General features: G+C 35.2%; 1 protein-coding gene across 4 annotated transcripts in view; it reads left to right on the plus strand.

Annotated features, from left to right (window-relative positions):
- Nucleotides 1-13,656, plus strand: part of ATRNL1 (attractin like 1) — a 679,361-nt gene that overhangs the window by 122,324 nt on the left and 543,381 nt on the right. For 3 of the 4 annotated variants that reach the window (XM_029245362.1, XM_029245364.1, XM_029245363.1), the window contains exons 11-13: nucleotides 9,952-10,036; nucleotides 11,330-11,538; nucleotides 12,575-12,693. In XM_029245362.1, coding sequence (XP_029101195.1) covers nucleotides 9,952-10,036; nucleotides 11,330-11,538; nucleotides 12,575-12,693 — 413 coding nt within the window. The remainder of the gene's footprint in view (nucleotides 1-9,951; nucleotides 10,037-11,329; nucleotides 11,539-12,574; nucleotides 12,694-13,656) is intronic. The other variant, XM_029245365.1, reaches the window with a different exon arrangement.

Below are 13,656 nucleotides of genomic sequence, written 5' to 3' on the forward strand. Positions count from 1 at the left end.
TGTTCTTCCAGGCCACCCGTGAGTGAAGCTGTCTTGTAAGTGATAACCATTTTTGAATTGTGGCCACGTACGAAGCTTACATATTTTCATTTTCCTCTTCTTGTTATCTGGGCATAAAGGATTCCTCATACGGCCATAGCTGTAAGATGCGGGATGGGTGCAGGGGCAGCAGTGGTAGATGACACTAGGTCTGAGCTACCAGCTCATGCAGATTGCTTGTGCACTGTGCTCTTGCTCATGCTTCATCTTGGGTGCAGCTTCCATTTCATGTTCTCGTGATTATTGATGACAGAGACAGCTCATGATAGAAAACTCTGAACACATGGTCACCTAATAACCCATGTCCAGCACTCCATCTCTGCCAAGGCTCAGTAGTGTGGTGGGAATAGAGGTATAAAATTTGCAACTGAAGATGGCATGGCCTTTGACATGTGTGTTGGGTCTGCATATTCCACATGCTTCTTTTTCTAACAGTGACTCCTCCAATAACTATAGTATCTACTGGGTCACATGGCCCTAGTTGCAGGGCTGTTTGCAGTGTGTCCTGGAGCTATAGCAGAGCTATTTTCTGCCCTGGCATGTACTCAGAGCCGGCAGCCTTTGATATTTTCCAGTATATGGGCTTGAACAGTATTCTCAGGAATGGAATATACAGCCTTCAGAACCCCAAAAGACCTATCAGATGTTCGCTTTCTTCCTTGCAATGGGAGTTGAAAGATGTAATAGTTGGTGTTTCAGTTCAGATGAGCTGTCTCAGAATGCTCTTGACCTCTAGACCCCTAAATAGCTTACTACATGGAAGGTCTCTGAATCTTTGTAGGTTTTTTCTTCCACCCTTTGAAGCATATATGTCTTAACAAGGCCTCCAGTGCATTAACTGTGCTTGTTCACCTGGTACTATTAGAATGATGCCATTAATGTAGTGGAAAAATGAAATGTTCTGCAAGATGCCCAATTGGGCCAAATGTGTTCTGACAAAAGTTAACATGATCCCAAGGCAAAATTGTGAATGTATACTATTCTATTCCATATGAATGCATACTGCTTTTGGTCCTCTTTTCTGGTAGGGTTAGCAAAGAACACATTTGCCAAATCAGTAACCATGTTAATCTGCTCTAACAAAGATACACATCTTGCATGCTGCCTGCAGTTTGGGCTACTAACTTGTATCACAATGGTGAGCTCTTGTCATCTTCCAGGCCTTGTTTAGTTTACAGGGGGCCAGATTGGTAATTTAAACAATTTGAGGGGGTCCATTATCCAGCATTCTTTATATTCTTCAGGATAATACTAATTTATGCCATTCACTCCCTCTGAAATGCAACATTATTTTAAAACTTATTATCCAGGGGGTAACAGCTCCAGAGGCTTCAGCTTGATCTTTTCCACTGTAACAGACAAGGACCCAACGTTGGGGTGGTTCCATTTGCCAAGAATGTCTATTCCAATTATTAATCTAGGGACTTAGGACATGACCACTGCATAGGTCTGCAGACCCACTGGCTCATTTTGAGAAGAACCTTGGCCAGGATGCCATTAATTTCATCATTCCCATATTATCCCTGCTATAAAGAGAGGCCATGATGTGTCAGTGTCAACTCAGACCTTGTGTCCAGCAGTACTTGCAATGTTTGTGGTTGCTTTTTTCTCTAGGCTAGGGTTACACAATGAAATGACCATTGGTACCTTTGAGGAAGAACTAGGGACGCTATTACCATGTATACTTGCTGTGGTATTACAGGGTCCTTCCTCCTGGGCCCCAGACTTTTAAATGTATCAGCTCTGGATTTAAAAAGTGGCTCACATCCAGAAATTGAGCAATGAATTATGACTTTTTATTGTAGCATCTGCCATCAGCTTTCTGATCGTTTATCCTTGATTTCTTCTGATGACATAAGTTAGGTAGTACCCTTGTTGGCTGCCCTTCTGTTTTGCTTCTAGGGATGCTGTGTTCTGTTAAACGCCTCTATAATTCTCAGTAGGTCAGTCCTCTCGCTGACGCTTCGATCTTGCTGCTTATTACAGTAATGGCTCTCTACTTGGATTGGATTCTGATGGTTAAGTGTCACCAGCTGGCCTCTATTTTCCTATTGTCTCCATCACTGAGCACAGTTCTGTTACAGTTTTTCATACCATCAGCTTTGGTCTATGAAGGAAAGCCACTGCTTTCTCAGTGATGCCAGTATCCCTCTCACCATCACATTCTTCATGGCTTCAGTAAATGACATACGTTCTGGCCCTGCTGTAGGTAGGATGACCTGGTGGGTTTTCTGATGTTATACAGTGTATCATGATAGAAAACTCTGAGCACGTGGTCCCTTAATAATACCTGTGAAGCACTCCATCTCTGCCAGGGCTCAATAACATGACAAGACTAGAGGTATAAAAATTTCCACTGCATATGGCATGGCCTTTGGCAGGTGTGTAGGGTCTGCATTGGGATTATTTCACAGGGGCTTTCTATGTATTGCACATGCTGCTTTTTCCAACAGTGACAGTACCACTTTCCTAGACTTTTAACCCCTACTTTTAGTGTTTGCTATGACAATTCTGGCATTTAGACTGTATTTTTCCATGTTTCTGGGAGTCATCTTTTTTCCCCCAGCTTTATTGAGGGGTAATTGATAAAATTGTAAGATATTTAAAGTGTACATTCTGATGATTTGATATAAATATACATTGTGAAAGGATCCCCCCACATCTAGTTAATTAGTGCATCCATCATCACCTCATATATTTATCTTTTTTCTTTTTGGTGAAAACACGTTCTACTCAGCAAATTTCAGTTGTACAATATTGGGTTAGCAACTGTTGTCACCAAGTATACATTAGATCCTCAGACCTTATTCATCTTATAGCTGAAAGTTTGTACCCTTTCCTCAACCTCTCCCTATTTCCCCCATACCTGGAAACCACTTTTCTACTCTGTGTTTCTATGAGTTTGACTTTGTTTTTTTTTTTAAGATTTCACATGTAAGTGATACCATTTATTATTTGTCTTTTTCTGTCTGGCTTATTTCTTTTAGCATAATACCCTCAAACTCCATACATGTTATCATGAACAGCAGGATTTCTTTCTTTCAAATAACTGAATAATATTCCATTGTATACATATACCACATCTTTATCCATTCATTTATTGCCGGACACTTAGGCTGTTTCTGTATCTTGGCTATTGTGAATAATGCTGCAATGAACGTGGGAGTGCAGATATCTCTTTGAGATCCTGTTTACATTTCCTTTGGGTATATATCCAGAAGTGGGATTGGTGGATCATATAGCAGTTCGATTTTTAGTTTTTTGAGGAACTTCCATATTGTTTTCCATAGTCGCTTTACCAATTTACATTCCCACTGACAGTGCACCCGGGTTCCCTTTTCTCCACGTCTTCGCTAACACTTGCCACCTCTGGCCTTTTTGGTGATATCCATTCTATGAGGTGTAAGGTGATGTCTCATTGTGGTTTTGATTTACATTTCCCTGATGATTAGGGATGCTGAGGACCTTTTCATGTACATGTTGCCCATTTGTGTGTCTTTGGAAAAATATCTCTTCAGTTCCTCTACCTGTTTTTTTAATCATGTTGTTTGGGTATTTTTGCTATTGAGTTGTGTGATTTCTTTATATATTTGGATATTAACCCCATATCAGGTATATGATTTACAAATATTTTCTCCCATTCAGTAGTAGGTTACTTTTTCATTTTGTTGATGGTTTCCTTTGCTGTGTATAGGAGTCATCTTAACAGTGAGTTCACACCATCTCCCGGGGTTCTTATAAGGGGATAAATCCTAAATCCTGCATCTTGGAGAGTGCTTTTTTTTTTTTTTTTTTTTTTTGCGGTACGCAGGCCTCTCACTGTTGTGGCCTCTCCCGTTGTGGAGCACAGGCTCCGGACGCGCAGGCTCAGCGGCCATGGCTCACGGGCCTAGCTGCTCCACGGCATGTGAGATCTTCCCGGACCGGGGCACGAACCCGTGTCCCCTGCATCGGCAGGTGGACCCTCAACCACTGCGCCACCAGGGAAGCCCTTGCAGAGTGCTTTTAAATAAATAAATAATTTTTTCCTAATCCCATGTAAGGTTCTGATGCTTTTGGTCAAACTCCCTTCAGAATCTAGAACCATGTGTATTCCCCCCAACTTCTGCCAGTATTTGCTATCTAGGTCTTACAGATCCTTTGAGACGTAGTCCGTTTCTTTTCTTAGCAGTCCCAGAATGTAACAGGCTGAGTTATGCTGAGCCAAGTTATAGACCCAATGGCCAATAGGGAAGGTGTGAGCAGATTCTGAACTAGGGTACAGGTGTTACTGGAGGGAAGCTGCTGCACTGGGTTCAGAGCAAGGGTAGAGTACTGTCTCTCAGTAGAGTAGGGTAGACCACTTCTGCAGTCTCAGAAGATTCAGGAAAATTTGGAAATGCAAAGTTGGGGGAGATTTTCAGGGCATCAGCTCCGATGTTCCCATCCCATGTGTCAGGGTCTTATTCTTAACACCAATAAAAGGTTATTTTTCACCCGTGATACATGTCTAGTGTTGGTGGGGAGGGCATATTTGCTTACTGTTATCAATTAGGGACCAAGGCTAAATTGCATTTTCTTTCATTGGTGATTAAATGGTTCCATCCAGAAATGCAGTTATCACTTTAGCTTGCGTTTCCTTGACTAAAACAAGTCATATTGTCACATCCAACTTCTAAGGGGTGTGGGAGTATCATTTTGCCTAGGCCTTAAGGACGACAACTGGAATATTTGTTGAGCAGCACCAAAGTCTACCACAAATATTGTGTGTAATTATTTTTGAACGTTTAGTATAATCGAAGGTTATGTCCTGAAGATAGTAATAAAGCCTTCACCTCCTGCGACCACATGTATTAAAAGGCAAAGAACTTCTTGAAGTAGAATTGGGTTGTATTATTATTTGTCTGAGTTAATTGCTCTTATGTATAATTTTTTTTTATTACTGTACTGTAATGCTTTTCTTCTGCAGGGACTTGTGTACTTTTTAAAAAAACTGTATTATTGTGTTTTTATTTTCAAGAAGTTAATGTTTATATCAAAAAGGATATTTTGATGGTGTGGTGAGGCAGTATAACGTAAAGAAGTTAAGGAGATCTGGTTTTGATTTAACTTTACTATTTAATGACTTTAAGGAAGTTACCTAACTTCTAAAGACTCTTTTCCTTATTTAAAACATGGTGACAAAAATATTTACTCCTCAGAGTTGTTTTGAGAGTTAAATATTATATAGCACTGATAAGCAATTAGTATGTTATTTTTATTAGGTAAAGGTCATGGCTGCCACTTTAGGAATCTTTACCCATTTAAAAAGACTATAAAAGGTTTGATGAATTCTTCAGTTAATTTTATATAATATTATAATAGTAATTAAAAATGTTTTTTAACTATTAGAAGCAACTATGTGCTTTTCAATTTCGGGCTTCCATAGCCCATAGATAGGGAGGAGGAGGCTTTTCTGTGATGAACTTTGTGGGATTATTTGCTTTTAAACTTTGCACATATATATCTTTAGTTAAAAACAAGTGGAATAAAAACAAACCACAGCAGTACAGAAGTCAAATGAGACACAAATTAGTGGATCAGGGATAAATGCTCAAAAAATGGTTCTGGGCAATTGGTATATGGAAATATACTGAGAAATATCTGGGAAATATTATATATGGGGAAAATTAAGTTAGATCCATGCAACAAATACAAAAATAACTTCCAACTTGATTGAAGATCAGAATAGTAAGAGCCAAACTGTACATCCTTTGAAGAAAGTTAGAGATTATCTTTACAATCTTGAGTTAAGAATAAAAAGCACAAATCACAAGGAAAACAATACATTTTTTTTAATAGATCTTTATTGGAGTATAATTGCTTCACAATACTATGTTAGTTTCTGTTGCACAGCACAGCGAATCAGCCATGCGCATACACATGTCTCCATATCTTGTCCCTCTTGAGCCTCCCTCCCATCCTCCCTATCGCATCCCTTTAGGACATCGCAAAGCACTGAGCCGATCTCCCTGTGCTATGCTGCTTCTTCCCAGCAGCCAACTATTTTACATTCGGTAGTGTATGTATGTCGATGCTGCTCTCACTTTGTCCCAGCTTTGCCCTTCCACCCCATGTCCTCAAGTCCATTTTCTATGTCTACCTCTTTATTCCTGCCCTGCAACTAGGTTCATCAGTACCATTTTTTTTTTTTTTTAGATTCTGTATATATGCGTTTGTATGTGGTATTTGCTTTTCTCTTTCTGACTTACTTCACTCTGTGTGACAGACTCTAGGTTCATCCACCTCACTACAAATAACTCAATTTCATTTCTTTTTATGGCTGAGTAATATTCCATTGTATATATGTGCCACATCTTCTTTATCCATTCATCTGTCAGGCATTTAGCTTGGTTCCACGTCCAGGCTATTGTAAATAGTGCTGCAGTGAACATTGTGGTACATGTCTCTTTTTGAATTATGGCAGAAAACAATAAATTTGACCAAGTTAATGTACAGGCTTTTTGATGAAGATATAGTTCTCCAAAGAAGATATACAAATATCCCAATAAGGACATAAAAAGACGCCCAACATCACTAATCATTAGGGAATTGCAAATCAAAACCACAGTGAGATACCACTCACACCCATTAGGATGGCTATTATCAAGAAATAGAAAACAACAAATGTTGACCAGGATGTGGAGAAATTGGAACCCTTGTGCACTGCTAGGGGGAATGTAAAATGGTGTGGCCACTATAGGACAGAGTATAGAGGTTCCTCAAAAAGTTAAACATAATTACCATATGATCCAGCAGTTCTACTTCTGGGTATACACACAAGAGAATTGAAATCAGGGGCAGGAACAGATATCTGTACACCCATGTTCCTAGCAGCATTATTCACAGTAGCCAAAATCTGGAAACAACCTACATATCCATATATGGATGAATGGATAAAGAAAGTGTCATACATACATACAATGGAAATTATTCAGGGTTTAAAAAGGAAGGAAATTCTGACGCATGCTACAGCACAGATGAACTTTGAATACATGCTTAGGGAAATAAGCCAGTCACAAAAGGACAAATACTGTACGAATTCATTCATTTGAGGTGCTTAGAATAGTCAAATTTATAGACAAAAAAGTAGAGTAGTGGTTACCATGGGCTGCGGAGAGAAGGGAATGGGTGGTTATTATTTAATGGGTACAGAGTTTTAGTTTTGCAAGATGAAGGAAGCCCTGGAGATGGATGGTGATGATGGTGCACAACAATGCGAATGTACTTAATGTCACTGAACTGTTCACTTAAAAATGGTTAAAAAACCAAAAAAAAAAAACAAAACTCAATAGGTTGAACAAAATAAGCAAGGTGGAGAAGAATCCATAGTTTGATACCATTTATATTGTTTTATAAACTACAAAAATACTCTATATAGATCATAGATATGGGAACATTGATAAAACAATATAGGATAGTGGTTGTGTCCAAAGACAGAAGACATAAAGCAGTTGAATTTGAGAGGGAGTACACAGGGAGCCTCAATCATATCTGTAATATTTTCTTTCTTTAGCAAATCTACAGTAAACTTGGTAAAATATTGGGTTTGACAGATCTGGGTAGTGGTATATGGTGTTTATAATACCATTCTTTAGACTATTCTGTGTACTTAAAAATTTTCTTTTTCCCTAAAGAGAGTATAGAGTTACAAGAAATCTTCAAAAGGCCTAATTTTTAGTAAATGCTGGCCTTTATTCTCTCAGCTCTTTTTCCTGATTCACTTCTTAGATGGGTTTTCTGAGCATTTTCCCTGGTTCTCATTTTGGAAATCAGCTTTTCTTCCCTTCTTCTGCTGATTTGTTTTGGACGCTGGCCGAATTACTTATTCTTTAGTCCTAGATAGGCTCAGATTGTTGGGTCACTTTCTTTTCTGGATTCCAGATGTCCCAAAGATGACCTTGAAGATGATTCTTCTTTGGAGATTTTTATAATAAACTGGTTTCTGGAAGTCCTAATTTCTGGAAGTCCTACTCTTTGATCTGACTCTTTTCTGTTTCATTTCTTTGACGCACATTCAGGTTTCTAATTCTGTTGCTGGAATACTGTATTCAACACACAATTTATGAATCAGTGGCCATGTGGGGTGTGTGTGTGTGTGTGTGTTGGGTTTTGGTGGAATGATTAAAATCTGTCTGCCCTAACTCATTATCTATCTCTAACATTTTCATCTCTTTCTTTGTCAAAGTCTGTACCTTTTACAGGTCACCCCTTCTCTCCAAATGGGAATTATCTTTCAGAATCCATTCAATATACTTTTATAACATCAGGCATTCATAAACTTAATTTATAGAAAAACAGAGGTAATCTAATGGGCCTTAAGGACATTGCTTAACTTCTCCTAGGTCTCCTTTTTCATTTCTGGCATATGGTGATACCTACTCAATCAATCTCACTGGATTCTTATACAGACTATTTTAAGTTATATAGATGAAAGCACTTTGGAAGTTTTATATTACTGCATGCATATAAATGTACACCTAAGAAATGTACATTTCTTAAGTGAACTCTAATGCATAAAACTGGTAGACTATGAATATTATGTGTAAGCCTTTATAGTAGTAGTTCTCAAAATGTGATCTTCAGAGCCTTGGCTCCTGGGAATGTTAATAGGTGTTATGTGAAAAGTGCTTCTATGGATAAAACATTGGGAAAACACTGGGTTTAGTAAAGTTAGGCTTCTATGCTTTTGTACTCTCTCTTTTGAGAGTAGTTAATAGGTTCATGTACTTTGTGAACTGTAGAGAGAGATTATATCAACTAAGGAATACCCCTTTTGGGGCAGATTTGTGAACCTCAGAATACACTGAGAGAGTGGGAGATATAATTCAAGATATATTTTATTGCTCTCAGTCTTCCAGTTTAATGTTCTAAACTATGGTTTTCGTTTTTGTGATTCCTTTGATCTTTACTAGTAATAATATTGAATTAAAGCCAAATTTATTATTTCATTTCTAGTGTAATAGGCATGATTGCTTATATAAGAAAACAAGTAATTCATTACAACTAATTGTATTTGAGATTATTTTCTTGTTTCAGAAGGGCTTCTAAGTTACCAAAAAATGAAATAAATTTGTTTTAAACTTTGTTACATCTATGTGCTTGTATTAAATACCAAGGCCTGCTTTTAGATATGCCATGTCTAAGAGGATAAAATCTAAAACACTGTCCTGAGAATGTTTCTAGTCACTGAATACTGAATTATTTGACATTTCAAAATCTCTATTAATATATGTGTCAATTCTGACGCTATATTTAAATGATAAACAGTTTTCTTTAATCATTTTTCTTTCCATAGGCTTTATGTAGCTCATGAATTATTTAGGTTTCTTTTTTTCACTTTTTTCTATTTTTTGCAACTAAAGCTCTTCTCCTTTACATAAAATGAAAACTATTCCTTTGAAATATCGAATCATTAAACTGATTGAAATATTTTATTTTGATGATTTCATTTTTAGGCATTCTCTCATTGAGTATTATATATTCCATTTAATTTTGCATGCATGCATGTAAAATTTGATTTAATGATTTAACTTTCTGATGGGTTTGCCCAATATTGACATTCATGAATTTTACTATATGATTCTTGGTTTATTTAATAAAATATGTCATTGAAATTACCCTCCAATGTAAAGTTCATCTAATTTTTTTCCTTTGATTTCCTTTATTCTCATACATGTAAAATTATTTGTGAGAATTTTAGGCAGAAGTTATTTTTATCTAAGGAATAATGCTAGTTGAGTAATGATACTAAATTGTAGGTCATGGAAAATTAATGAAAGGCTTCCTAATTTTAAGTATTGTATCTTTATTTGGCCAATGATTATTTTATAGTATTTGTCTTAAATAGTTTTTTTTTTTTCACTTTTTGTTTTGCTCTTTTCATTTTCCTAGCTTGTGATGAATGGAAAATATTACCGAAACCAAACCTTCATAGAGATGTCAACAGATTTGGACACTCTGCAGTTGTCATTAATGGGTAAAAGAAGCACATTTATCAGTCATACTACCCACATATTTTGTTATTCTTTAAAACAATTATTGTTTGTACTTAATGGATTGGATTTTATATATCCCTGTAATACCGCGGAACGAATTTTGCTTCATTAACCATATCCTTTATTTCTTTTTTGTTTAAATTTATTTAAGGGGCAGGGGAGTATCAAAGGAAAGGTGCTGAGATAGAACTTCAGATACTCTTTTGAAAAGTCATCCTGCCTTCTTTCCTTTTTCCAGAGATCATTAATGACTTCCTTATAAAAGATCAGTCTGAAGTGATAGAAAGGCTAGCCACATATTTCTTCTGAGGAGAGCAAAGGAAGTGAGAAGAATTAGATTCTCATTTTGGTTCTGTCATAACTGAATGTGTGACTTTTGACAAATCTCTTAACCTCTCTGGCCTTTAAGACTGTTCTATCCAGTGGGAATTTGTACTGGATGATCATTAAGTTACCTTCATCCTTTATTATGATTTTGCTATTTCTATAGCAAAAGTTCGTTAATGTGGACTTGTGACAGTAAACAATATGCTAGATCATTCCTTAGCTTAAAATTTGTAATTCATGATGACATTTTTCATAAGTTCATTTTATTACTACCTTATTCTAATTATGTAAAAATTCTCCAATATAATACTAAAAGTAGTCAGAACTTAATCACAATGAAGCTGTGTAACTGATATCGGTTAGCTTTTGAAACTGAAATAAATGAAATTCAGAGTGTAAACATAAAACCTCTAGGCTTCTCTGTTGAAAACGGCATTTGGTTGATTTTTATTTTACTTTTTTTAAATAATAAAAGATATTCTTGAAGGATTTTCGGATCTTTTCCCTTTATTGTGTTAATAATATTTTTAGAAACAAAAATTAGGCTGTTTTGAGGGCATGCCAATTTTTTTGGCATTGGTAGTATTAATTCAGTAATCATCTGGGCTTTTCAAATTGAAACTTTGAAAATCTTTTTGATAATTTTACTCTTGGTCTTTTTATTTTACAAGAGGATAGTAAAACACTATATGAAGAACTCTATATCTAATTTCTAAATTCTTTGTATTCAAAAATTATAATTCTATATAGCAATTCTAAAGTGTATCTTATTGTCTAAAGTATATCTTATTATAGTATATACAGCTACTATATATTTCTAAAAAATTGTTTCCTAACTAGATAAGATAATGTAAAATGTGTATTTAAATTTATTTTTAAAACTAACACATTAGACAGAGACTTTTCTTAATATTGTTCCTTTAAGATTCTTATTTTGTCTCTAATAGGTCCATGTATATATTTGGAGGATTTTCTAGTGTACTCCTTAATGATATACTTGTATACAAGCCTCCAAATTGCAAGGCTTTCAGAGATGAAGAACTTTGTAAAAATGCTGGTCCAGGGATAAAATGTATTTGGAATAAAAATCACTGTGAATCTTGGGAGTCTGGGAATACTAATAATATTCTTAGAGCAAAGTGCCCTCTGAAAACAGGTAAAAATTTTTTTTCTTTCTTATATTTGGAACAAAGCTTCTTTATTTGGCTAGAAATGGAAATGCATTCTGCTTGTAAGAATTACCTTAGGAGCTTTCAGAAATTAAAAACTCATAATCCTCTAATTAGGAATTCTAATGTTTGAATTTAGCAGTGATTAGTAATTTAATATCTTTATTAGCTATTTTTAGTTTTCTTTTTTGAATTCTGTATGTAATATTTATATATCAATTTGTATATGTAACATGGCCATATATATGAATTATTTTCATATGTAAGTAAAAAATGCTTCCAAATACACCCTGTCTAAGATATACTGTATGCTTCAAAGAAAAAAAATGAAGTAATTTATTCTGCATTTGGTAGTTTTTTTCTTTCTGAATTATTGCCAAGGCAGACCATAAAGTTAAAAATTTTCTAGAATTTTGATGAGTTTTGTTATAATTTAATATTTCTTATAAAATATTGAATAAATAAATCAAACTTATGAATAATTACTAGTAAATATTTATGAGGAATGATTTGGATAAAAATTGTTCAATTTTCTTTAAATGAGTGGGGCTCTTATACATTTTTGGTGCTACAATTAACAAGTCAAGTTTTGCTAATCTATAATAAGTCATGTCTCTAAATATCTTTATGAAGAATAATAAGCAATGAGTATTTGTTATAATGTTTTCTTTTAGATATATAGTAGTACATTTTGTTTAGTAAAATACCTCTAAATCTTTTTCTCCCTCCATAATGTGTAAATTTTATTTAATTAATTAATTTATTTATTTTAATGTGTAAATTTTAAATGGCTGTAGGATCCTAGTAGACTGAATAAAGATGAGTCTAAGAGGTATCTAAATCCCTTTAAATCTAATTAAATTACAAAATTGAGTCCATATTGAAGAATTTATTTTGATATTGATGGTTATATTTATGGTTTAAAAATGTCTTAGTGATTCTTAACAGGTGTTAAAAATATGTGAATTAAGACATGTGACATTTTCTTTTTCATCCTGATATGTTCTCTCATTTGTATCACAGCTGCTTCTGATGACAGATGTTACAGATACGCAGATTGTGCCAGCTGTACTGCCAATACAAATGGGTGCCAGTGGTGTGATGACAAGAAATGCATTTCATCAAACAGTAACTGCAGTATGGTTAGTATTTACGGGTAAATGATGTTGTAGCTAACATGCTACTTCATAATCGTTAGCTTACCATTTAGTACCACTGTACAAAATAGCACTTTCCTTATCAAGATATTTAGACTAGGGAAGGGGGAAGGGCGAAATAGGAGTATGAGATTAAGAGATACAAACTACTATGTATAAAATTGATAAGCAACAAGGATATATTGTCCAGCACAGGGAGTTATAGCCATTGTTTTGTAAGAATGTTAAATGGAGTATATAATCTTTAAGAATGTTGAATCACTATGTTGCACACCTGAAGCTAATTCAATATGGTAAACCAACTATACTTCAAAAAAAAAAAGACATTTAGAAAGTATGTAGGAAATCACCTACTTCCTGGTATGTTGTAAATTCAGCCTGTAGTTCCTTGCACATATTTGTCAGTCTAGATTCCATTTTGAATCTGGAAACTTTTACTTCTTTTCATAAATAAGGTTGGGAAAATCCTTTCAAAAATTGTTTTTAAGAAAAGACCGTAGCTATAAACATTATCTTCTGTGCTGATGAAAATAGGATTATATAAGGATTATATTTATATAAGTAATTTCCGTGAGATTCTTGTCAGACATGCATTAATAGTGGTGTGGTTTAGGTTTTGTTTATACACTTTGTGTGCAAGTTTAATCTGAAGTATTGACAGTGGTAGTTTTCCTTTTATCTGTCTTTAGATCTTTGGTTCTCTGAGGCAATATTGTCCCCCGGAGGGACATTTGGCAATGCGTATTTTTTGGGTTGTCACAACTGTGGGGCTGCTACTGGCATCTACTATGGAGAAAGCCAGGGATGCTGCTAAACATCCTACAGTGAATGAACAACCCTCCCACAAAAAATAATTATCTGGCTCAAAATTTCACTAGTGATGAGGTTGAGAACCCTATTATAGATAAGAGTATTGAAAAAATTATAAAATTAGTATTGATGCTAGAT

This window comes from Monodon monoceros, unplaced genomic scaffold, assembly GCF_005190385.1.
Source record: "Monodon monoceros isolate NGI ecotype Baffin Bay Population unplaced genomic scaffold, NGI_Narwhal_1 Super_Scaffold_4, whole genome shotgun sequence".
NCBI lineage: Eukaryota > Metazoa > Chordata > Mammalia > Artiodactyla > Monodontidae > Monodon > Monodon monoceros.